The sequence below is a fragment of the Poromitra crassiceps genome, assembly GCF_964638095.1.
Source record: "Poromitra crassiceps genome assembly, chromosome: 3".
NCBI classification, from domain to species: Eukaryota; Metazoa; Chordata; class Actinopteri; order Beryciformes; family Melamphaidae; genus Poromitra; species Poromitra crassiceps.
This window is the reverse complement of record NC_139625.1, coordinates 75,558,252-75,585,461: the sequence shown is the minus strand read 5'-3', so window position 1 is coordinate 75,585,461 and position 27,210 is coordinate 75,558,252. Positions and strand designations below refer to the sequence as shown.

General features: G+C 45.1%; 1 protein-coding gene across 2 annotated transcripts in view; it reads right to left on the bottom strand.

The window, feature by feature from the left end:
• Positions 1-27,210, bottom strand: part of LOC310773613 (zinc finger protein GLI2-like) — a 138,848-nt gene that overhangs the window by 11,741 nt on the left and 99,897 nt on the right. The window contains exons 6-12 of one of the 2 annotated variants that reach the window (XM_083633534.1): positions 24,893-25,094; positions 23,267-23,459; positions 22,790-22,861; positions 14,397-14,516; positions 10,769-10,909; positions 4,149-4,298; positions 1,605-1,769 (exon numbers count right to left, since the gene is read on the bottom strand). In XM_083633534.1, the coding sequence (XP_083489660.1) occupies positions 1,605-1,769; positions 4,149-4,298; positions 10,769-10,909; positions 14,397-14,516; positions 22,790-22,861; positions 23,267-23,459; positions 24,893-25,094 (1,043 nt within the window). The remainder of the gene's footprint in view (positions 1-1,604; positions 1,770-4,148; positions 4,299-10,768; positions 10,910-14,396; positions 14,517-22,789; positions 22,862-23,266; positions 23,460-24,892; positions 25,095-27,210) is intronic. The other variant, XM_083633535.1, reaches the window with a different exon arrangement.

The window sequence follows — 27,210 nt, the reverse complement described above, 5'->3', positions numbered from 1 at the left end:
AAAGCCCCATTAAGTAACTTCTTTACCATAATATAGCAGCTTTTTAATCATTTTGATGGGACATTGACTTATAGGGAGAAGGGGGCTCTGTCATTCCCACACCACACACCGAAAGCCTGTTCCTGCATTATGCATTTTTGGTGTCTGCATCCCGGGCGACTTGACAGTGTCAAGTTGCCTGGAACTTGCATTTCCTGCACAGCACCTTCAAATTAAGTTTTCTGCTGACAAACTAACGGATGATTTTATTGTGAAGTACGTGGGTTCGAATCTCCACCCTGGTCCTTTCTGCATGTTTTTTAAACGTATTTATAAATAAAAAAATCCATGAGAAAGGACCAGGGTGGAGATTAGACCCCACAACCTTCTGAAGGTTATGAGGCAACAGTGCTAATCACTGATCCACCGTGCGTCACTACCATATGAGACAGCTAGTGCGCCTTGTGCAGGTTTTAGGTCAGCCTAAATTTGAAAAATTAAAATAAATATTGAGATGTGTGTGTGTGTCTGCATATGTGCCTACATACAGTTACAGTGTGTGTGTGTGTGTGTGTGTGTGTGTGTGTGTGTGTGTGTGTGTGTGTGTGTGCGTGCGTCCGCGGTGCGTGTGTGTGGGTATGTTGCTGTCGAGGTGAATTCCCACACCCGGTCCCACTGATGGATAGGCAGCTCGGCTTCTGAAACGCTTCCAGCTTTCATTTTCTACTCAGCGTCTGCAGGTGGTCCCACTCGGCGAGGGGGGGTGGCATGATTCGCCCTAATGCATTGTGGGCCGCCGCGCTCATTAGATCTACGCCTCATTATTTACCTGTACTCACGAGCGTGTGCAGACACTCAAGGGTACTGAAGTACACACACACACACCAAATTACTCCACATGTACTGTACATGCATACACATTTGCACAATCTGCACACAGACACCTGTATTACTTTGGTGCAACAAATCCCCCTGTGCAACCTGAGACTGTAAACACAAACCGTCTCGACACACTAAGGAAATTTGGGACACGGCGCTCGGCAGACAAAGGCAAACCCCCTCCGCCACTTTCCTCGCCGCCGCAATTTTTCAGCCACTTCAATCGCGAAAGCTTGTGCAGCAGATTCCTGCCCCGAGAAAGTGGAAGAGAATTTCTTATGGTGCTCTATAAGGGAGTCTGTCTGAAGTCTGTGGGAGAGCAGGGACTACGGCAAAGAAATACACTAGCAAGACCCTGACCCAGCAAGACAACTTGAGCTAGAGATCATGAGCTCCTAAAACTGAATAAATACCACACATATAAAGACAGAACTGCTTTCTTCGCTTAATCTAGTTGTAACTAACATCTCAGCCGATTTTTTTTCCCAAACACAGATTTAGCTAATACTGTACATCTGCTAACTTCACATGTACATGTAGCTTCGCTCTAATCGCTACCTGCTAACGTTGGCTCATTTGCCAAATCTCGTGAGAGTGAGTTGCAGCTAGGAGTGGCAGTGGCGAAACCCACGTCACACAGATCAGGACGTGACTGGCAGTTGAGCCGTCTCGCTCTGAGTCAAGTGTATCTGACAGCGGTGGGAGTGCAGTGTTGGTGGAGGAGGAGGGGCAAAAGCATGGCGTACCTCATTGGAATGCGTGCGGTTCTGGTGCTTGGCCCGGTCCGAGGCATTGGAGAAGGCTTTGTTGCAGGCTTCGTGCTCGCAGACGTATGGTTTCTCCCCCGTGTGCGAACGCAGGTGGGTTTTGAGGTTCTCCAGACGGGAGTAAGCCTTGGAGCAGCCTTCAAACTGCAGGGACGAAACAGAGGCAATGTTAGTCCACTGCGGCGTCTGACCGGACCGGTTTCCACATCATTCCACATCATAAGTAACAACATAGACGGGAGTCTTTCCCTCTCTAAATACATTAAATTCTGTTTATTTAACCTGGAATAATGTAGAAAATGATTGCTCAAACAAATCTATGTTCAATGTATACATTTAGTTATTGTTTGTTCCTAAAACCACAGATGAACGATTTGTCGACTACTATGATGCACAGTGCGGACTGGTGGTTTTGATAGTGGCCTAGTCTGTGAAACCCTTAGTGGTTAGAGAGACTGTCCCATAACCAAAAGGTCATCACTTCAAGGGCAAACGTATCCAAGAACAGGGTGTCAGCAGCTGTTCTGAATCTTTACACCAACTTTCACTGGATTTGCATGACCTCAAACTAATGGCATTTACACATAATTTATTCGTGCATGACCATGACAGACACAAAGAGGCTTTATTTTATGACCACTGCTTCCAATCCTCGTGCCCCATCAGTGAATAGCATTCTGATGATTAATTTGACGATATAGCGCACAATATTCCCAGTGCAAACCATTAGTGAATATGGGCCTGAATTTCTACCTGCTTGTATGGAAAAGGTCACTTTAGACTTAATTCCTGAAATCCAAAATAGGTTGGAGAATCCTCCTCTGATCTGTATGGTGGGAGACTGATGATGGTGAGCTTATCATTGGTTGATCTGTATGGTGGGAGACTGATGATGGTGAGCTTATGATTGGTTGATCTGTATGGTGGGAGACTGATGATGGTGAGCTTATCATTGGTTGATCTGTATGGTGGGAGACTGATGATGGTGAGCTTATGATTGGTTGATCTGTATGGTGGGAGACTGATGATGGTGAGCTTATGGTTGATCTGTATGGTGGGAGACTGATGATGGTGAGCTTATGATTGGTTGATCTGTATGGTGGGAGAGACTGATGATGGTGAGCTTATGATTGGTTGATCTGTATGGTGGGAGAGACTGATGATGGTGAGCTTATGATTGGTTGATCTGTATGGTGGGAGAGACTGATGATGGTGAGCTTATCATTGGTTGATCTGTATGGTGGGAGAGACTGATGATGGTGAGCTTATCATTGGTTGATCTGTATGGTGGGAGAGACTGATGATGGTGAGCTTATCATTGGTTGATCTGTATGGTGGGAGAGACTGATGATGGTGAGCTTATCATTGGTTGATCTGTATGGTGGGAGAGACTGATGATGGTGAGCTTATGATTGGTTGATCTGTATGGTGGGAGAGACTGATGATGGTGAGCTTATGATTGGTTGATCTGTATGGTGGGAGAGACTGATGATGGTGAGCTTATCATTGGTTGATCTGTATGGTGGGAGAGACTGATGATGGTGAGCTTATCATTGGTTGAGTAAAGGCAAATACTCTGAGGTTTTCATTAGAGCTTCCTTAACAGCTAAAGCATACAGCGGGTCTTAATAAGGACCCATGGCACATTCTCTCCTTTAAAGTCACAGAAGTCCAAGGCAGAACATCCTCATAAGGAGATGAAGAGTTTTACAAAATGATGCCTGAACCTTTTGATCAAAAGTGACAACTACTTTTGCAACAGGACTGTTTTCCTTAATCACTTTTTTTTCTGTCCCCTCATGCCCCCCTCCCATTTTCTCCCCAATTGTATTTGGCCAATCTCCCCTGCTGTCCAGATGCTTCCTCCGATACATGTGAAGTTGCCAGCCGCTTCTTTTCACCTGACAGCGAGGCGTTTCACTGGCAGGATGTAGCACCTGGGAAGATCATGCTATTCCCCCCAGTTCCCCTCCCCACTGAACAGGTGCTCCGACCAACCAGAGGAGGCACTAGTGCAGCGACCAGGCCACATACCCATAAATCCGACTTCCCATACCGCAGACACCCGACCAAGCAGGAGGTATCACGGGGGCTCGACCTGCGACCCTCGTGTTAGTAGGAAGGGAATCTACTGCCTCACTACCGGACCATTTTTTCTACTTTTTCTACTTTTTACTTATTTCACTTAGAACACTGCAGATCAGATGGTTGCTGTAAGATTTATGTTTATGTGTAATGGGCAATGAGTACAAGAAGCAAGAAATCTCCTATCTGGCCATCCCAAGGGGTAGTGTGTGTGAGAAAGAGACACAGAGAGAGAGTGAGAGAGAGAGAGATGTATATGTCCATGTTGCAGGCCTGCACTTACATATGTGTGGATTTATGTACGTGTGTGTGTGCGTGCATGTGTGGCTGTATGGGCACGTGCGTGGTGTTTAGAGCATGTGAGTGAGCGCGCGTCAGGCCCGCCGTGGCCATCCGTTACACACCGTGCACTTGTGTGGTTTCTCCCCTGTTACGCACCGTGCACTTGTGTGGTTTCTCCCCTGTGTGCCGGCGCATGTGAACCACCAGCATGTACTGCGCCTTGAAGGGCTTCTGCTCCCGCGAACACTCCTCCCAGCGGCACACAAACTCCTTCTTCTCTCCGTGGATGTGGTCATTATTGATGTGCTGTGGACGCACACGTACCCACCCACACACACACGCATGCACACGCACACACACGCACACGCACACGCACACGCACACGCACACGCACACACACACACACACACACACACACAGAGAGAATTTAATGTCTTTCTAGAGAGGAAGATTGCCAGTAAGAGGTTCCCATGTTATACTTGTTTAAGCAGCATCATGGCTTTTCTCAAACCGTTCTCAATCCCAACTAGTGAGTCACTCCACACACAGTGATGATTATGAATCAAAACGTAAAAATGAAACAAACTTCTTTCTCTCTTGAACTAAAATCTGAGATTGCCTTTATTGTTAGATATGATTTTGTCCAGAATTCCATGACTATCTGTATTGCAGGTACTGTATAGAGATACAGTCGTAGTGAAACTATGATAAAAATTGTCATTCTTCTAACTTGTGAGATAATGCTGAAGTCTAACAAATCAGAAATTTGGACCCCTGGTAGTCCCCGGACTCCATGTTGAGAACCACTGTCCTAAACAGCAGTGAGTGGTGTTCTGTCCATAGAAAGGTATGGAAACCATCAAAACCACCTAGTCATTATAATGATGGACTCACTAACGTTAGAAGAAAACACTCATAGCCAAAATGTCTAAAGTAAGACATACGTTAGACCTAGTGTTTTAAATACTGCAGAAAACTGGACTCCCACTAGAAACACTAAAACACAAAACGGCTGCAGCGAGCGACGACCTGTCTTATCAAAGAAATCAGCGGTAACGCCATCAATCAGAGTCTGCTGTTTACTCTCCTCATGCCAGACCACAAAGAGGAAGGGAGATGTGATTGCTCTCTTGGTACGTAACAATTTTGAGTGTGTGTGTGTGTGTGTGTGTGTGTGTGTGTGTGTGTGCGTGCGTGTGCGTGTGCGCGTGTGTGTGTGCGTGTGCGTGTGTGTGTGTGCGTGTGCATGTGCGTGTGTGTGCATGTGTGCGTGCATGTGTCGTGTGTGTGTTTGAAAGCCTGCAGCCTTTGATAAACAAAGTCCGCCTCTTTCATGAAAGATTCCACCGGCCGACACAAATGAAGGTCAAATCAGACGTCCGTGGTCAGGCCCGGTCCTGTGGTCAGGCCCGGTCCTGTGGTCAGGCCCGGTCCTGTGGTCAGGCCCGGGTCCTGTGGTCAGGCCCGGTCCTGTGGTCAGGCCCGGTCCTGTGGTCAGGCCCGGCCGGTCCTGTGGTCAGGCCTGGACCCGGCTCTGTTTGTACACGTCTGGGGTGGAGCGCCTTCGTCCATCTCAAGCCTCTCTCCAAAGACTGATGTGATGTCCGGTGGTCTTGGCGCGGGGCCTTTACATAAGGTATTGGCCCTTTTGGTCGCTGCGCGTCCTCGCCTGCTCTATTGACTTGCGTTGCGCACAATCGCCTGCTCTATTTTCATGTGCAGCGCACAGTTGCTAAACTTTGCATCACTGACGACATCACTGTCACTGATTTTGAGAATGAAGAAAGTGTCGCACACTCACTGCTCCATATGCAAAAAAATTTAATGAAATGACGTTTCGGTCTATGGCCTTCTAAGATGTCACTGATGACATCTTATGACATCATCAGTGATGTCATAAGATGATTTTAGTCAATAGTCACTGATGATGCCATAGACATTGTGACATCATCAGTGGGACAGAAATTTAAGCAGACAAACATTGCCCACTTGCTCCCTTTTATATAAAGGATATGAGCAGGTAGCGGTGCACTTCCAAGCCTTTCCTCGTTAGCGGTAGCGTTTTGAATGTGCACAATCGAGGACCATGTCATGGCAAAGTGTGGCGAGATTAGCTGAACCTTATTGTTTCCCGGGGTCTCTTAAGTACTTTTATTCTGTAGTACTTCACCTTACAACGGCTGTATTAGTGTACTTTACAAGCTATCTGCACGAGGCAGATAGCTTGTACAATACAAATACAATAGTCTCATCAGCCTGAATCACCAATGAGGTTGTGATTTAATTTACAATTAACTAATTGAGACACTGCAGATTTTCTCTAATAGCCCCTGGGAGCCTTAGTGTCCAGCGGCCCCTGGGAGCGCTAATCTGGCCTTGCTGCTTGTAATGTTGATCTAGGAATTCAAGCTTTCAAGTTGCTCTGGATAAGAGTGTCAGTTAACTGTGTTGTAGTGTGAGACACACACACATGGCACACACACACACACACACACACACACACACACACACACACACACACACACACACACACACACACACACACACGCACACACACACGCACACGCACACGCACACGCACACACACACACACACACACACACACACACACACATGGCACGCACGCACACACACACACACACACACACACACACACACACACACACACACACACACACACACACACCATGCGATGACAAGAGGCATATTGTAGCAGAGGAAAGCCGGCTTGTTATTTTGCCCTGAATTACACAGCACTGGTTTAACCTGCTCTCACATTGAAAGAAGTCACGTTTCTGCATTGCCTTTAACACAAAAACATTCCAAAATGCCTCTTTCTGCTATTCATTGTGCTATTCAAATGTTAAAGTGAAAGGATGTAAAGATAAAGGAAATATACAGTTTATTCATTGTGTATCTGGCATCTCGCATCCACTGTTGTTTCTATTGTTCATACTGCACATACTATTATTTTATACATCTTGCATATTCATATTTCTTGTTATAGTATACGGTTATTATGCAATTCAATTATATATCCTATCTAAGCACATACTGCATCTTATACCTTATATACGTAAGGGATAATGGATAGTGAGCCGGTGATTACTGGCGAAATAATGACCGACAGGTGATATTGAGCCCGACGCGCAGCGGAGGGCTTAATCATTCACCTGAAGGTCATTATTTCCAGTAATCACCGGCTCACTATCCATTATCCCGCTTAGAACACGGCCTACAACTAAATCATTCAATAATCTGACAAAAATAATTATTCAAATAGATTTTTTAATAGCGTTTTCAATGACAAAGCGGTTTCATTCGTAATTGGCACACAAGACACCACAGCTGCAACTGGTTGGCCTAATTAGTAGTGTCTTGCTGACAAAAGGCTCTTATCAACTGATTAATCCAGGTGTGGCAGAGCAGCGGTCAGTTGTCGAGAAATAATAGGCTCGTTTGAGATGAGCAAATTCTGCGCAGATTCGACCAGCGCCTTGCTTGCCCCGTTGCATGATGGTTAGAAAGTTGTCCGACTTGCTCTGTCCTGCCCGACTGCGTGAGTCACGTGACTCTCGCGAGAGCGAGGCGGGCGCAGATTTGGAGCGAGGCGCCGCAGTTGCTCCCCACCAACTGCGCCCGACTGTGGATGACAGAGGATGACGAGAAACGCATCAAGCTGAGCGCCCATTGGTTCAACACAGGTGCATCACAAACCCACAGTGAAGTGTAGAAACTTCAATTTTATATCTATTCCAAGCTGTCACTCCATATTTTACATAAATACCACCTGGAATGCCTACATTAAAATAAAAATAAGGAATCTGAAGATCTGTGTTATTTGAGCAGTGAGTGTGGGTGGCGCTAATGCATGTTTTAATTTGTTTACAAACCGCTGTTAAACCAAACTGTAGAAGAAGAAAAGCAGCAGCGAGTGTGCTGCGGGGGTGTTCGACTTGTTGACGCCTCGCCTGACTGTGCTCGCCTGCTCTCGTCTGCTTTCCAGGCGAGGCGGCAGTCATCTCAAACGAGCCTATAGACCAAATCACCGTGACGTCACCATGTAAACAAATTTACTTCCGGGTACCACTTGGGGAAGGCGGCAGGTTTAAATGTGCGTGTTGTCAAATAAATGCTGTCAAACCCTCTCGCTGTTTTCGGCCGACTACTTTCAATTTAAATGGTTAAACGGTTGGTAAACATGCTTGTCCGACGTATCTAGCCTTTCTTCTGTGTTTGTTTTATGTAGTGTTAGCTAGCTAATAACGTTTGTCTGTCTGTCAAACTCGCTGTTTTTTTGCAGACTCGTGAGAAGAGCCTGGTGACGCGAGGTTATTACAGACAGAGCTACTGACGCCAAGTTAATTTAATTTAGCTTCAAGTCTACTCTGGTCTGGTCCAACAGGTAAATTAGCTAGTCTGGTCTCCACTAACGTTAGTGAAAGTGTTGTTATGAATGATATTAAACAACAACACAACACGGACGAACCATTTTTGTCTTCTTTGTCTGTTTTTGTCTTCAACACGTCAGTTTGTGCCGTCCACCGCCATTATAATGTGTGGACCTCAGGGGTACCCGGAAGTAAATGTAAACATCCCGCTGATTTGGTCTATAGACCGGTGAATCTTGTTGATTGACCAATCAGAATTGAGTATTCAAGAGAGCCGTGTTCTAATGACATATAATGTATTAGCAGATCTATATATCCTCGTACTCATACATTTAATCTATATCCACTTATACTATACAGTAATTATTGTACATTACTTTGCACTTTTCTTTACTGCGCTTTTGTGCTTCTGGTTAGATCCTAAACTGCATTTCGTCATCTCAGTACTTTTACTCTGTGCAATGACAATAACGTTGACTCTAATCTAATATAATCTAATATAATCTAAGATCTTTAAGATTGAGTATTGAAAAATGTCAGCACCAGGGTATTGATTTTAAAGTAAGGCATGACAGTTTATCAAAAAGCTTCCAGATGTTGGATTCTTAAAATACAGAGTTGGAGTTTCTTATTTATTTTTTTCTCTGGGATTTTGCATTCAGGAAATCAACTGAGTGTGTGGTCTTGTCTTGACAATCGTCTCCACTGTGGTCTTATTTGTTTACAGACATTGTACCAAAGTATCACAATTGATTCGACAATGAAATACTGATGTTTGAAAACTCTACACGCAGCTCCTCTTTAACCTTAGTTCATATTGACTCAATGAATTGTCACGGAGGCGACTTGGCGTGCGGAGGACTTTGTTTTTCTATATGTCTTTAGACAGAGAGGGGAGTCTGAACGACAGGCCGCAGCCCCCAGCCTCCCAACCCGCACTAACACCCCCCCCCCCCCCCCCTCTCCCTGTCTCTCTCTCTTTGCTTCACTGGACTTGTGGAATGCCGAAGACCCGTTTCACCAAGACTCTGCTTGTTGTGATGGGAAGCTTTGCACAGCCTTGACTGGCAAAGCCCATAATTGATAAGTATTTGCAGCGCTGGCGTGTGGAGTTAACATCGTCAAGCGCAGGACGGGATCCTCCGAACATGGCTAAGAAGACGATTATGGCTGTTGTCAGACAAAAGATAAGTTAATTGTATCTGCAATAATTACGTTTTTTTTTAAAGAAGTGGAAACAATGCCTGTTTTCTCATGTTCCTTTCAAGGTGCACAATAGGGTTTTCATGGGCTCACGGATCATGAAACTCATATAGGGATGCATGATGACAGGCGCGGACTGCATAATCGGGCACGTCGGGCAAATGCCCGGTGGCCTGGCCTGGCCTGGCCTGAAAAAAATATATATATATTTGGTGCCCGCAGTCAGGCCACTCACTGAACAGCAGGCCAGGCGCCGCCTACTGGTTTACTAGTGGTTTTATTACTTTATTCAGGGTTAAAGTGGGTGCATCTCATTGTAAAATTGGACTCGGCCCAAATTGGGCTTCAAACGGCCCAAATTGTGCTTCAAACGGCCCAAATCTGGCTACAAACGACCCAAATTGGGCTTCAAATGGCCCAAATCTGGCTTCAAATGGCCCAAATTGGGCTTCAAACGGCCCAACTTGGGCTTCAAACGGCCCAAATCTTTCGCCAGCGCCCTTTGGACGCCGGCACGTATCGGCCGTATCGGCCTGGCCTGCTTGGTATCTAATGCCCGGCCTGAATTATGATCGCAGTCCGCCCCTGCATGATGATATCGGCAGGTCATTGGTATCGACCGAAAAAGGCTTTAAAATTAATATGGACATCAGCCAGATACTGTATGACATTTCTGTCAAAATGACAGGCTGATATCATCCAAGCTGTTTAAGTAGGATGAAATAATGTTACCTAAATAAAAATATGGTATGTTTTACATAACCTAAATTGACATAGTTTTCTTATTTTGCCCAGTGAATGTGTACATTTTGAAAAGCTTGGTATTTCTGTCTGCATCTGCCAGTGCGCCATCACTGATCATGATAAGAGTAGGCATAATAATCTGTTAATTCCACTACAGGAGAGACTTGATGTTCTCTGGAATTAGGTGGAAAATGTTTTGCTCATATCGGGATCGACATCGGCAATGAGCCAAAAGATTTGGAAAATATTGTCAGAAATTACTCTTGTTGCAAGTGTTTTACCCAAGCCAAAAATAGTTTGACAGAAAAGTTTTCTTTGCAAGCTACTGGCTTGCTTTTGCCACCGTCACCGAAAAACTCCACCTCCACACACACGTGCGCACGCACGCACACACACACACACACACACACACACACACACACACACACACACACTCACATGGACCAGCTGGTCCTGTGTGTCGTACTCCTTGGTGCAGCCCTCCCAGTGGCAGTTGGTCTCGTACACCGCCTCTGGCTCCTGCTTGCAGTCGTCCCGGTCCACATCTTCCTTCAGGTCCATCATACCACCAAGATGGTCCTGTGGAGAGCCAAGAGCCAAACAAACATATCAGCCATGCACCTTGACAGTAATTTGCACCATATTCATAGCTGTGTAAGTAAGTTATAGTTATAGTATAATTATTAAAAAAAGATATATATATATATATACATATACATATATATATATATATATATATATATATATATATATATATATATATATATATATATAAAATGATAACAATAATAATAATAATCATCATAATAATCATAATGCTAATCATGGATTGGCAGAAGTCACAGATCTGCATCACCACCAAAATCGAATCCATTGTTCTCCGGCCCAAAGCCGATCTGTCCACTAAACTTCATGGAAATATATTCATAAGTTAGGATATCACGCTGACAGACAGACAAACTTAAATGGGAATAAAAACATAACCTCCACCAAATGGCATGTGTGTATATGGCATATGACATGGTATTGCAACTAATATCCACAAAGTGAACTAGAGAAAACACATGAAAATACATTCAATTTCTCAGTGAATCCTATTCATTTTCTTTTGTCTGAGGGGCATGTTCCACACATACAGTTGGGGTTTATTCAGTTTATTTGAACTCTGAAGCGTTTACTCCTTCAGTTTGGTTCATTTGGTCAGGTGAAAACAAACAGCATTTGAATAGCAGAACTGAGCCACCTGAAAATGTGCGTGGTGCGGTTTGTTTGAGCTGAGAATGCAAACGTGTTCTTAAAGGGACAGTTCACCCCAAAACCAGCAGTTTCAAATCAAATTGTGAGCAGTTTAATGTATTAACTATTTTCTTTTGACTGAGTTACACCTGCCAACTGTCACTGCGCAGAAGGAAGCCTGCTAACATTAAAGCTAAGCTAAACTAACAGCTAAGCTAATGTAAGAAGCACACTTCCTTCTGCATAGCGAAACGGTTGGCGGGTGTAGTTCATTCGAATTAAAATAGTTCCTGCATGAACCTGCTCACAACAAGGTCTGTGGATTATCTTGAGTACCACAAGCTGAGTGCCATCCAGTCCCATTTGATTGGACAGAAGGCAGACATGGCCAATATCTCCAAAACTCGGAAACTCACACCACAAGGATCGACTGTAGATGGATAAATAGCACTACAGGTAAGAGGAAAAATATGTCTTTTTGGTTTGAACACCAGCAAAGAAGAGATGTAGGAGTTCATCACGCCGAGCTGAAGTTATAGGGACTGGATTCAGATTTATTATGGTAATCCTCCCACTCGTGAGTCATGAGGCTTCTGTATACAAGCCCCGATCGACTTGTAATTAGACTGCTGTGTGAACCCAAACAAACCAAACACAAAACTCCAACAGAGGAAACTTTTCAACTACGAGTCAGACCAAAGCAAACGATCCCTAAGTGTGATCACACCCCAAGTCAGCTTCCAGCTTCGTGAAACATTTCCAACAGGTCACCAACTGTTGACAGTTGTAGTAAAAGAAAAGTTCCATTACAGAAACCTTTGCTCTACTGAAATCACAATGCAAAACTGATCCCGGTCCCTTGTGTCAGTGGGGTCTAGGGTCCCCCAGGGCCCAGGGGTCCTTGACGGGTTACCAGGGGGTTCCCCAGCAAAAAGGGGAATACTTTATTTTAACTCTAATTCCATCCATAAGTAACACAATGACAGAATGTACAGTATGACTGTTTTAGTCATGTGTTTCATACACTTTCTAATAAAACATCTAAAAGCAAAAATCTTATCAGATCTGGGACAAAAAAATAATGATCAAATGGGGTCCAATTCGTGGTCTAATTTGTGTCAGTTTAAGGCTCCTTGACGTGAAAAAGTTTGAGAACCACTGTGCTTATGTTGACATGTAGCCCGTCCCACCCGGCTTCCAGTGTGCCTCTACCCACACAGACAAAGACTCACACACACTTACACACACAAACTTACACACACACACACACACACACACACACACACACACACACACACAACGTGCTGACTACAGCATGTTCGTGTCTGCCCCACGCACGCTATCTTCATCAATTCTGGTGGCCCCAAGACGACTGCGCGCACCACCGTCCCCATGCATCACACACACACACACACACACACACACACACACACACACCGCCGTCCCCATACACACACACACACACACACACACACACACACACCGCCGTCCCCATGCATCACGCCCAAACCTGCCTCGCTATCGGAGAGGAGCTGCAAATTTGTCAAAAGACAGAGAACGAGGCGAGAGAGAGAGAGAGAGAGAGAGGAGAGAGAGACAGAGAGAGAGAGAGAAAAGGCTCCTCAGATGACAATAAGGGCCAGCCAATATTTCATGAGAATGAAGTGCTCTGGCACAGTTTACAGTGGCCAGGGAGAGAGAGAGAGAGAGAGAGAGAGAGAGAGAGAGGGGGGGAGAGGGATGCAAAGCTCTTATCACATAGAGTTTTTCTGCACTTTAGAAGGGGGTCACGGGAGTGTGCGGCTCCCTGGGGCCACGAGGCCAGCTGATCAGGACAGAGGGGTTAGGAAGCTAGGAGTGCGATAGCATCGAGATACACAACAGCTTAGGGCTAGCCAATATATCACTATTATATCCATATCATGATATGAGCCTAGACATCGTCTTCCATTTTGGATATGATAATAGAGTGCCAAAGGTACGCCCTCTTCGCCGAGGGCGCCGTTTAGGCATACAAACCAAGGGATTTTCCACCATTCATTTTTCCATAGACATTTCATAAAATGCTTATAAAAATGGTTTTACTTGGTCAAACTAAGTGATTCAGCTGTATTTAGAATCAGGAGAGACCATAGAACATTTAACCAAAAAAAAAAAAAAAAAAAAAAAGTGGATAAAAAAAATGGATAAAAAAAATAGAATAGAAGTTTTGTTGTTAACGTTTTGGTCCGAGTTACATGTTCTTGACTTTGCCACTCTATGGCATAAGTGTTGTCTTAAAGGCTGCATTACAGTGAAGTGATGTCATTTTCCTGAACTTACCAGACTGTTCTATTATTTGCCTTTACTTAATTAGTCATTATATCCACATGACTGATGATAATTTATCAAAAATCTCATTTTGTAAATATTTTGTTAAATGCACTATTGTCATCCCTACAATAGTGTCGCAATGTCGATATCGAGGTATTTGGTCAAAAATATTGTGATATTTGATTTTGTCCATATCGCCTGCTCACACAATGACCCGTAAAACTGTCAGCTAATCTTTCGAAAATATACATGTAAAAATGTAGTTTACCATTACCACCTTTTCTTTCTCAAAAGCAGTATGTATAAACTACCTGATCATCACCTCCTGATGTTTGACCATCATTCTCCCAGTACGTCTACAAAACAGTATAGTGATGAAATGGAACAATCCTGCATCTGGCCTCAATAAGCTCCTCTCTATCCAATCTATCTCTATCCAATCTTAGAGCTGCTTTTAAGAATCACACTGAAATATATTTGATCCATCCTTGTTTTCTTTTTCTTTTTTTGGTCTTACCGGTGAACAAGGAGATGCCGGCCTCAGTAGTCCCAGTCCCTCTACTTCCATCTTCACCTTTGACCTTTTGGTGATCATGGGGTCAACTGTGCTGCTGACCGCTGAGTCACCACTGTGGATCTGAGGAGAGGAGAGAGGGAGAGGGAGAGAGAGAGAGAGAGAGAGGGGAGGGAGAGAGAGATATTCAGTCATGGTAATAATAATAATGTATATCTATTATGTGACAAGGACTTAGATGCTCTGGTGTCTCAGGACCTGTAATGTACTTGTGACCTGCACAGCTTGTCACATCTCTGTCTGCCCACTCTCTTGACCTAGAGAGGTTCACAAAGCGGGTTTGTGACAGAAATGGCACGGATGTGATTCTCCAGACCGGACAAACCTGAGTTGAAAATAATGAGAAATCCTGTGCTTTCACGAAAACAACTAACGCCCCAACTGCTCCAGTGGAGCTGCTCAGTGTTCAATAGAAGACTGTGGTTGCACTGGCCCCATCTCCACAAGTAAATTAGTCAATCTATTATTGAGTCCTAAAATCGTAATTTTCTTAAAACAAGTGAATAGGGGCAGTGGCGTTAGATAATTTCATTTATACCATGGTCTGGGTTAATACTCAATTCTGATTGGCTGCAGGGTGTCCATTACTTTGTGATAATGTACACCTAGCTAAGTAGTTCCAGGCAAATGGTCTGTTCACCATTCATATCAATGCGCCATGGTCTCGACAGAGCCATTTGAGCTCTATACCACCGTTAAGGGTTAATATGGCACTTTTATAAGTTTAGAAAAAAATTGAGTTGGTCAAAGTAACTATTTAGATTACCCCTGTGTGCTCAGTTTATCAAAAATAACGGCTATTTAGAAATATGTCGTTTTCGGAGATCTGATGTTGTCAGCTGACAGAAGCCGGCTCTCAGCTGTCAACTGTCAAACCAGCTCTGTTTACAACTTTGCAGCAAGCCAGCCAGGCGCTTTGCAAGAGCGCACGCTGCCTGTATCACTGATACAAATCAAGTCGAAGAGGAAAAAGATGAGATCAACAAAAAGAAAACAAAGGAATGGCAGTTAACAGCAACACACTGAGAGACTTTCTTGTACAAAACATACCTGGACTCCAACATAGAAAACTTCAGATGGTTTTTCAGTCTCCTCCGAGCGCGGCGCGTGCCACTTACGCTGATGTTAATGTAATTCCCTGGAATGCGAGTTTAACGAGCCAGTTACATGGCGTTGCATTCTTAAACACTGTCGTTTGCTTTATTTTGTATGTTACATACAATTGGCCAAATTATTAGTTAGTTTTTGGTCTAGAAATTCTGCCAGGTGCAGGCACTAAGTGGCCATTTTATCCAATGATAATCTTGAGCAGCCGAGGGGACTATTTTGTCTCGCCGGTTTAAGGTTATGAAAACTAGATTTTGATTGCAAAATGCATGAAAATATAAATGAATGGTCTTGTTTTGTTTCTTTGGCACTTCGAGGTGTCCATTATCAGAAATGATTGGACATTAACCCTTACTTGTCCACTTTCAGCAGACAATTGTGAAAACAGCCTTCTAGTGTCAAACTAACATCATTCTGCACAGTGAAGCTCAAACATCCAACTGTAGAAAAACAGAACTTTGAGTGGAGGGCGACTTAAAGGAGGTTTTTCGCAGTGTGTGTGTGTGAATGAGCTGGAACACACCATGCACACTCAGCAAACCTTCAGAGAAATAAAGGTTTAAAAAAAGACGACTCTGGACAGGGGACTTCCCACGTTGCTTAAAAACAAAAAAGAAAAGGCTCACTCACCCTTTGTGCCTCTCTGTTTGCTGATCGAGTCAGTATGTGGCATTGTAATTGGTTCCTGTGTAGCAGTAATGCTGACTCTGATTGCGCAGAGCTGCAAATATTCCCTCCTGGTCAAAGGAGGAAGAATCCGGCTCGTCCCCCGTGTCCCTACGCTGCAAAAAGTATCCCTGCTAACAAGTAATTTACTCCTGCCTTAAAATTAGACTTCTCCTCAACCGAGTGAGAAACATGACAATATAAGGCAGATAGAAATCTTTCCAATCCGTTTTGACTTGTTTCTGGAGTTCTTCTGAAATAAGTGACAAAATCTTGAAATTAAGAAGATCACTCCAGTTATTTCGAGATCTTATTTCGAGATTCAACGTGACGTCACAGGCTATGCCTTTGGCATAGGTTTTTCTTCGTGACTGATAGCACATAGAGGTCACGTGGAGGCTGGGTTTACCCAGGCTAGATTTGGACTCGAAGTAAGATTAAAGGGACAGTTCACCCCCAAATCAAAAATACATATTTTCCCTCTTATCTGTCATGCTATCCATCTAAGTTAAGTTTTGGTGTGTTGCCAAGTTTTGGAGATATCGGCCATAGACAGAGATGGGAAAAGTACACACATTCTTTAGAAGTACAGTTACTTGTGTAAAAAAGACTGGGAAAAGTAGAAGTACTGATTCAACTTGTTTACTCAAGAAAAAGAAAAAAATGACAGGCTCTGAAATGTAATCAAGTATAAAAGTAAAACGTATTTCTACTGGCTATTTCTGTGCAAAGCTAACTGAACCTCACGTCTTATTAAGATAAACAGAATTATTGCACGGTGCGTGCACTCAATTTTGCGGTAGGGGCTCTGGAGACGATGAACCGGGCACACACAGACACACAAGCTCTCTGATTATAGTGACGGCACGGTGGCTCAGTGGGTAGCGCTGTTGCCTCACAGCAAGCTGGTCCTGGGTTCGAACCCCCGGTCCGTCCCAGGTCTTTTCTGTGTGGAGTTTGCATGTTCTCCGAGTGTTTGTGTGGGTTTTATCTGGGTGCTCCGGTTTCCTCCCACCATCAAAGACATGTATGTTAGGGTTAATACTCCGCACACTGTCAGTGCGTTGAGTTGGTCCCCGGGCACTGCACTGTGGCTGCCCACTGCTTCTATTTCTAGGAAGGTTCCTAGTAGAGGATGGGGCAAATGAAGAGGATGAATTTCCCCATGGGGATAAATAAACGATAACTTAAAGGTCCAAATTCGTGCAGCTGTAACCTCTTAAAAACGTGTGTCTCTGGTCCATAAAACATGATTCTGGATTAATTTGTCGAAAATATAGCAACCCCGTTTGTTGTGACGGAGTTCTCACTTCCTCATCTCGTCGCTTCCCAAGAATGGTCTGTTTCTATAATATATTCAGAACTAACAGTTCCCATTGGCCAATCAGATTAGCGTCTGTGGACCAGCACGCTAGGTTGCAAGTTATCGCTAACTTAACGGTTACTACGCTAGTAAAGAGGACATCTCAAAATGCCTAGACTTACCGAATGCACCTCCGCAGTTGCTGGATCACGTACAGTTGGCGTCGCTCCAGCTAGAAGTGTTAATTTTGTGGCTATAGACAAAATGGTGCAGGTAGCTTGTGTGAGAGAGACCCGCGCAGTATGCGTGAGGAAGCTCGTGACGTCCCAATCCCCCTCTGGGCAAACGAAGCGTTTGGGGGTGTGGCTTGGAGGAGACTGCAGGGGGAAGCTGGATAGGGACAAATCCAACTGTGGCAGTTCTGAGCTTGTGACCACTCATTACAGGGAGGGCTGACAGCAGTATATATGCATTTACAAGTAAAAACAGCTTTTGCACGGAATGGGACCTTTAACTTAACTTAGTAGGATTGGCTACAGGTGGTGTATGCTGATGGTATTTAATCTCTGGTCCTGGATTTCTTTTGAAACACAGTCACTGAAGAACAAAATCTAGGAAATGAAAATAAATAAATGGACAGTCCCTCAAGTCAGTTTTGGTGGAGCACGAAGTCCTTCATCACTTGTGTTAGTGGTAGGGAGTGGACTTGGTTCAGGTGATGTGTGCCCAGCGCTTTGCGGATCTGGATCCGACACACGTGGGCCAGACTGCGAGGACATCTCTTGGCCTCCTGAAAGACCCTGAGAGCCTCGGGATCTGCCCTCTCCTCCAGCTGTGCCTGCTCCAAGGTCACCAGGGCTGGGTCGGCACCGTGGTCCAGGAGTAGCTGGACGAAGGCCCGATGGCACCTGTTATGCAGCACCATATCCAGCAGGTGAGAAGCCACGTCACGGGTCAGAACGCCAGCGGCCTGGAGCAGCAGGTGGAAGCAGGCCAGGTGGTGGCGGGTGGCGCTGGCGTAGAGAGGAGACCTCTTGAGGGTGTGATCACTGTCCATGTCAACAGTTCCTGCAGTCAAGAGTTGCTGCAGTATGTCAAGCCTTCCTGCCCAGACGTCACAGTATGAGTATGGGCCCCTTCTTCCGTTGGGGTCGGCCCCGGCTTCCAGGAGGATCCGGACACAGTCCAGGTGACCATTGAGCACGGCCCAGTAGAGAGGTGTGCAGTCATCGTCATCAGCTAGGTCTACCTGGCCTCCGTGGGTGATCAGGTAGGCCACGCAGGCAGCGTGACCCCGACTGGCTGCGAGCCCCAGAGGGGTGTTACCCCACCACCAACACCGCTCATTGATCCACCTTCTGAAGTGCTCTTCCTGCAGTAGAGTCCTCAGTTTGTCCAGGTCTCCTGCACAGGCAGCATCGCGGAGCTGCCTGTCGTCATGCCCTGCTCGAGCACCCATTCCTTCAGCTCTATCACTGTAACACACTGATGTAACACACTGTAACACACTGACTATGTGTTTGTACTGTATGCTGCGTCTGAAATGGAAGTGATTAAGAAGGGACTGAAGTGTGTTATTACATTATGATATCAAACATTATGACATCATAACATTATGACATCATGACAACTTATTAGATAATGATGACATCATCCTCTCCTGTGGTGTTTTATGACATTGGCATTGGTGAGATAATGCATTGTAATTCACCACTATCCTGCCTCGCTACTTAAATGCTGTTATTTTAATGTGTGACTGTGTAGCCTATGCAGTGCCGCCACTTGTGGAAAACGAAAGCGTGAGTCAAAGTCATAAATGTCAAATGGTGTCACGGAGAACGTGTTGCGGACGCAAAACAACGATGCGCCATGGTGCCAATTTGCAATCCGTGCCAACTCCTATTTTACGGAGGACTTTACACCTAGAGCCGTTTTCCCACATGCGTACCGGAAAATTAGTAGTAAACTAGTAAGACGTAGGTGTAAGATTTAAGTTCTAACTCATGCCTACGTTGTAACTATTTCACTTGGTGCAACTCATATATTTTTTGTAGTGCGTAAACTCTGACTTAGTGAGACTTTACGCTCAAACTAGGTTCAATTTCAACTTACGCACAGCTGGTGCAACCCACTGCTGGCCACCAGGCTGAGCCATCTAGAACTGTACATCAGTGATTTATGACCTCATCACTGTCTGTGACATCATCAGTGATTTATGACATCATTGGCCGCGCCTTATTTAGACTCCGTGTCTTGTTTTGGATGTGCGCATACCCTACACCCTGTTTGTTTTTAGAGACACATTTTCCATTAGAAAAGGTGGAGGTCAACCCACACTGAACAGACAATACATTCAGGCGGTGTCTCGTCATAGACGCGTGGTCAATGGGTCAGCATGGGGGAAATCCTCCTGTTCTCCCCATTCAGCATAGTTAGCATTTAGCTGCTAGCCCAGCCCAGGCAGACAGGTAGGGGATTCAACCAGCGCAGTAAACACACATCTGAACAGACATCTATGTACGTGCTGTTGAATCCCGAATCCTGTAGTGTAGATCCGCAACATCGTCCTTTGGTGAGTCAGCCCATTGAGATATATGCAGGGTTTTCCCCCACCGTCTAGTCTCGCGCACCAGCCGTAGTAACATTTTGTGGGCGTTCCCACACAGACGACAATCTATTTTGGAGGCGATCGGAGCAACGGCACTTCTTACAACTCTGGACAGACAGACACGCACGCACGCGCACGCACGCACGCACGCACGCACGCACACACCTCCAACTATTAGCTGCAGCCAGCAGGGCCAGCAGCTCTGTTGGTCCACAAAAAGTGCATTTCGGAAATTTGGTCGCAGCTATTGCGAATTCACTCATGTAGTAGTAGGTAGGATTCGAAGACTATTAAACTTAGAAGATCCCCTCCAACATGTTTTAAGATGTATAAAAACTATACTTTGATGAATAATTTGTGTGATATGGCTTTTCTACAAAAAAGGTGCACTTTATGTCCAGCTGAAAGCTGGTTGAGCGCGAGACGGGAGAGACGGACGTTACATCGTTTTTGTCTGTCGTGCATTCAAACTAAAGTAAGCTTGTTTTGAAAATGTAAGGAGTAGAAAGTACAGATATTTGTGTTAAAATGTAGGGAGTAAAAGTAAAAAGTTGTCAAAACTAAATACTCAGTAAAGTACAGATGCAGTACCTGAAAATCCTACTCAAGTACAGTAATGAAGTATTTGTACTTAGTTACTTCCCATCTCTGGCTGTCTCTTGAATACAATTGTGACGGTTCACCCTTCACCCTTCACGTATATATATATCATAATATTCATTTCTTAATTATAATGGCTGGATCTTGTCTATGAAGGGGTGGACAGAATGTCTGGAAAATGGCCGCTGTCTAGGCGTGCAGGAGCTCTCAGTACGTCCATGGAAGCCTCACGCTAGATGAAGAGGTTTAGTTGTCTCACACAGAAAAAAAGAAGATCGTAGCGGGTAAAAAAAAGGGGCGTTTGAGCACCACAAACCGAGTGCCATCCAGTTCCATTGGCAGACATCTCTACAGCTGATATCTTCAAAACTCGTCAACTCACACCAAAATGATGTAGGTGGATAAATAGCACCTACAGGTAAGAGGGAAAATATGTGTTTTTGATTTTGAGGTGAAATGTCCCTTTAAATGACTTTTTAAAATGCAGTTTTAAGACTGTAGGGACAAACTGGGTCAAGCTGGATCCCTCTGCCTCTGCATCCATTGACCTTTTGCACACTTTTGTATTCCCAGACTCGATAAGAGACTAAATTACTAGCTAAGTTGTTTCTCTTGTATTGTAGTGTTTATCGTGAAATAAGAGAGGAAAGGTGCACATTGGGATTGCGTGGGTTGTGGTAAATGATGGGTCTCCCTGCGAGCCCATTGAGTTGACCTCAGAGGGGAGGCTGCACTGCAGAGCCAGACGCCGCAAATCATAACAGACGGGGGTGATAATACTGACATCAAACGGAGCCACGGCAAAAAAAATCTGCTACGAGAACAAACAATTGAAAAATTGCAGCGGCGAAATGTCAGGTTCTGCTAAATGGTTGTTTCAGGATTTGCCAAAAGAAAAAAAAATACCTGGGAATTTCCTTAGGCCAAAATCTAGGCTGAACTCTTTCAGATGACAAAGGGAGGATTGAGTCATCCCAATAGCATCCCAAGTAGACAAACCCCAAATTATCTGGCAGTCTTAGCGGGTTCTCAGGGCAACTGAGGAAGCTGCAAAGAAAGTATTTAAAGTCGGTGAAGAAGGAGTGGCAGAGGCTCCTCTTCGTATCACCTTCTAGCTGGGTGCCCATGCCAAAAACTGAAAACAAATCCATGGAAGACAAGGGAATGGCGGCACTCCAAAAGGCTTTTAACACCAGAAGCCGTATCAAGTGACGGCTGTTTTGAACTTTGAAACATCTCCGCTTTCAAATATTCCTCCATGAAAGTTTCTACATCCACTTTCCGTATAGCGGTGGCAGTATGCTTCTCAGGGCAGGGCCTTCTCAACAGAATGCAACATTACAGGACACAAGCGCTGCAAGATTTTCAAAATCATGCAAGAAAATAGTAGTTATAATGATATTTACTAGCACAAAGAAAAAATAAATCCGGTAGTGTTGTGCACGTTCTCGGCTGTGGCGATCCCGCTGAGGAACAAACAAACATGTTGTAGGCTAGACACAGAGTTGAAAGCACTCAGCTCAGCACTGCTCCGCGACCCATAGTAAACTTCCTTCCAGGCTTCCACACAAAATGCTCCTCATCGGCTCCTCAACTGCCCTGAGTCCGACGTGCGGATATTATTATTTGCCACGAAATGTTGTGAATTTATTCAAGTGAGCTCAGCATAACGTTAGCAGATTTCCCTCTGCTCTCTGAGCTGATCGTCTGACACCAGGCAGACATAAAACCACTCAGAAATCCTCCTATTCTAGGATGCAAAAGGTGACTGTCACCTAAAGGTGACTAGTTTACATAAGTGACTAACGTTATACTAACAAACACGTTCCACATGTTGATAATCCTAATATGACGTGCGCTCCGGCTGTATGTACATGACGTTACGTTATGTGATAGATGGAGCCAACCTCACTTTCACTACCAGTCGGTAATAACAAATCCATGTGGTAGACGGAGCCAACGTTAACGTTCATGTTAGTATCTGTGACTGCTGATAATTCATAACGTTATAAACATATTAAACGACTTGAATTCACTTGTAATGTTACTCACACTGGGTTGGAAAGAAGTGTACGGAGTGTCATGTACGGAGTGTCTCACGAAGCTGCACCTCGCGTTAGCTGGCTGTGCATGTGGAGAGAGAAAGAGAGAAACCCAATAACAACAAAGCGTTAATTGCTGATTCGAGCGTTGATTACCATGGCAACGATTGAAACTTCAGGTTCAGCCCTGCTTCTTATTATATAGGATGCGATTCATTTGACAGCTTGCTGGCTTTCTCTTAAAACCCCAAAATCCATTGGCCTGAAACTGTTGTAAATATGGCAAGATTTGCCCTCATATCATGTTTTTTTAATCGATGGCCAGATCAAGCTCAAATGTTTTGTCATAAGGATGATTAAACCATGATGTGGCAATGAAAAACACTTTGCCCTATTTGAAGACATTTCATTACAACTGCATTCTAAAAAAAATGATGCACAGTTTGAAGCCATGTTTGTGGGCCATGTTTCTGGGTCATGCCTCTACCTTGGACGGCAGGTCTTGGTTGTGGGCGCAGGTGGGCAGGGCGGACAGGCCAAGGCCGGGCGGGCGGCTGGAGAAGGTGGGCGTGGCCTGGATGAGGGGCGGGGCGTGGCCGAAGGCGCTCAGGCCGCGCTGCTGGGACAGCAGCTGCTGGTACGCCATAGGGTTGATGGGGTGGGGGAACGGGAACGTCGGGCTGCAGGGAGCAAACAAGAGCAAACATGAGGACACGACTTCCATTACTTAGCTTCCACTTTCACTTCGCTTACAATCTGATGAATGACGAGCTCCTCACACGATGACATAGTATTTCACGTTACCTTTTTTGGTGACAATTCCCTCAACTGAGGATCAAATAAACGTATTCAAGTTGAATGTAAAAATGTATGGTCTGACAATGCCAAGTTGTTGACTACTTTCACAGTCAAGTTCAAGTTCAAGTTCAGTTTATTAGTCGCTTTGTGTCCTTCTGCACTCATTTCCCCCCACTTTTCCCGAGGACATCCACTTTCATCAGCGGTAGCTTTGCTGTAGGAACTTTGATGTGCAGGCCAAAAGCTGCAGACTGACTGGCTGTGTGGCTGCAGACTGACTAACTGTCTGGCTGCAGACTGACTGGCTGTCTGGCTGCAGACTGACTGGCTGTCTGGCTGCAGACTGACTAACTGTCTGGCTGCAGACTGACTAACTGTCTGGCTGCAGACTGACTAACTGTCTGGCTGCAGACTCACTAACTGTCTGGCTGCAGACCGACTAACTGTCTGGCTGCAGACTGACTGGCTGTCTGGCTGCAGACTGACTAACTGTCTGGCTGCAGACTCACTAACTGTCTGGCTGCAGACTGACTAACTGTCTGGCTGCAGACTGACTGGCTGTCTGGCTGCAGACTCACTAACTGTCTGGCTGCAGACTGACTAACTGTCTGGCTGCAGACTGACTGGCTGTCTGGCTGCAGACTGACTGGCTGTCTGGCTGCAGACTGAATGGCTGTCGTCGCGTATATTTCTGCTGTGTGATAAGTTGGTCGATCTACATTATATCAAGTAAAACATGTCCAAAGTTTATCATCATTATGGTCGCCATCAGTTCTATCGCCTATCAAGTTTGTTTTATCACCCAGCCCTGAACATTCAAGAAAAAAAAGTTGTCATCTTTTTGTGGACCGACCGACCGATCAACCAACTGAGTGACTATAGAGCTGCTGCCCAGCTATGCTGGCCGCAGCTAAAAATTAAGATTCATTACTAGATCAAATTACTTAGATAGCCTATATATTTTTTGCAGTTTGTGTTCACAATTTTATTCTGATGTCTTTTATTCTGAGGACATTTTAAATCAGACAATTCTTACTTAAACAGCTCAGACAAGTTGCTGGCGTTTAGCAGCTCATTTGTAAACAGCCTCTCAGAGACAATCAGGACTCTGCTACTTCACATACTCCCAGGTTGGTCCCGCCTACATTAGTTAACCCTTTACTGGCTGTTTTTGAGACCTTTTTGGTGAGAATTGATCATTTTTATTGGCTTGAAAATGAAGAAAAGGGAGCCAAGTGACTGTCCCAACCTACTCCTATGAGGAGAGAAGTTGAACAGGGTATTTGGGTTTTGCGGGGTGTTTTCAGCACAGCACCTGATGCCTCCGACAGACAGGTGGCCGTAGGAGCTGCTGGCGGCGGAGCTGGAGCGGGAGTTGTTGATGTAGGCCACCAGGGAGTTAGGCGACGTGCGGATCATGGTCTGCAGGTCGATGCTCGCGTCCGACAGCGGCGAGATGGACAGCGCCCGCTTCCTGCTCAGCCTGGGAGTGAGTCTGGGGCTTGAGAACCGGGACACTGCGGGGGACACAAAGGGACACGGGTAAGGAAAAGTGGATCTGACTATGCATGCATTTGTATCGTGTATATTTACTTTTCCAGAATAATTTACAATGAGTGCAACATACAGATAAGCACAACAGCATTTACTGTGTACAGTAGTTAAAGGGAACCTCCCCTTATCAGTCTGTGATGTTCGATATGATGAAGTGTTGCTATTTACGGCACCACAAGCCGAGTGACATCCAGTTCCATTGTACTCGAGAGAAGGCAGACATCTCTACGGCCGATATCTCAAAAACTTGGTAACGTACACCAAAACGATCTAGTCAGGTGTCGCCCGCGCTGGAATTGCATTTTTTTTTTTTTACAGTGCACCTGAACAGGTGGTCAAAAAAGTTAATTTCAAGCCCTGCAGGGAGAGCAGGTTGTGGCATAGGAGTGAGTGAGAAAAGGATCAAATATTGGTGGATGAGACTGAATAATGACATCACAACTGTTAATTTAAATTATTCCTCTAAACCTGGCTTCAAATGCCCCAAATTTTTCACGCTGGCGCCGTTCGGCCAATTAGAATTTCCACTAGCCAAAATGTTTTTCTTGAAATAAACCAGAATATGAGTGGGTTAATTTAAGCATGAGTATCAGTAAGTGGCCCGGGATTCTCAAAGCCTGTGTTGAGGGTCACACAAACAAAAATGCACTCTTGAAGCTAAATAAATCCAAAACCAACGAGTTAATTATTTAAATTTCTACTTCAATGTAGAACAGTCATTTCTTACACATGAGATTACTTTGAGCCTTTTAGTCATAAAGATTATTGAAAGATATTCCATATTCCAGACTGAAATGCTATAACAGAAGTGAAGTATTGGCCAGAATGACATGAACATTTGGACACTTATTCAGCGGGTATCTTGCATGTTGCCTTCAGGTGCACTGTCAATTTTTTTTTAATTTTTTTTTGCAATTCCATCGGGAGCCACACACAGGGTTAGCCATTGAAAGCTATTAAAACCCATTGCATCACTTCAAAAATTACTTGGCTGTCAACCAGAAAACAAGCAGCTTTTTCTTCGGGCGTGAAAAAAACAGAGACATGCTTTCCACTCGACAGCGGTGATATATGCTCTACATCCTCCTTCCTGACCCAAAGCCCCCTTCTCTTCAGATCCTCTGATCCAAAATCCCCCATCTCCCTCCGCTCACCAGCGGGACTCTGGAATATTTGCAATCTAAAAGAATGATTCCCCACTGCAGAAATCTATGGAGTCACTCCTCGCCTCATCATTTTGTTGTTCTTCCTGTCCCGTCGGCCTTGCCGGCGCTATTTCGGGGAGCGGAGTGTCGATCGGCGGGGAGAGAGGGAGTTGGAAAGCCCTAACGGTTCACTCCCGCTCCATCCCGGGACCACGGTGATTGATGCTGGCGCAGCCTCCCCACGACACTCAAACCCCACGGATATGGAACAGCCCTATCAATAAGTGCTGAAGATTGATTCACGGCTAATCCAGTAAACAATTTGTACAGCGTGACGGAAAGCCAGCCTGGCAGAAGATATTGTGCGGCGGGAGATAAACTTGTCTCTCGGAGGCGCGGCTGCGGCACAAACAGCACAACAGCCTCAGAGAAAGGCGGTGAAATTTACAAACGACTGACCTGGAACTGCTTGAAATCCATTCCAGTGACACACATTTAGAACGGAAGCGCGGTCAAGAGTTGGGTTTTTTGCTTTAGTGGTCGAATCGAGTGGGAAAAACAGGTTTGATGCCGGGAAAACAGAGTGGGAAAAAAAAGAAAAAAGTTTTTCTGGATTTTTCTCCCGTTTCTCCCCAATTCTACTTGCCCAGTTCCCGGTCGTTGCTCCACCCCCCTCTGCCGATCTTCTTTTCACCTGACAGCGAGGAGTTTTACCGGCAGGAGCATGTGGAAGCATCACGCTATTCCCCCAGTTCCCCTCCCCCCGAACAGGCGCCCTGACCGTGGAGGGACTAGTCCAGCGACCAGGACACCTTCATCCGGCTTCCCACCCGCAGACACGGCCAATTGTGCCTGTATCGAGGCCCGACCAAGCCGGAGGTAACATGGGGCATTTACGGGGGCTCGAACCTGCGACCCTCATGTTGGTAGGCAG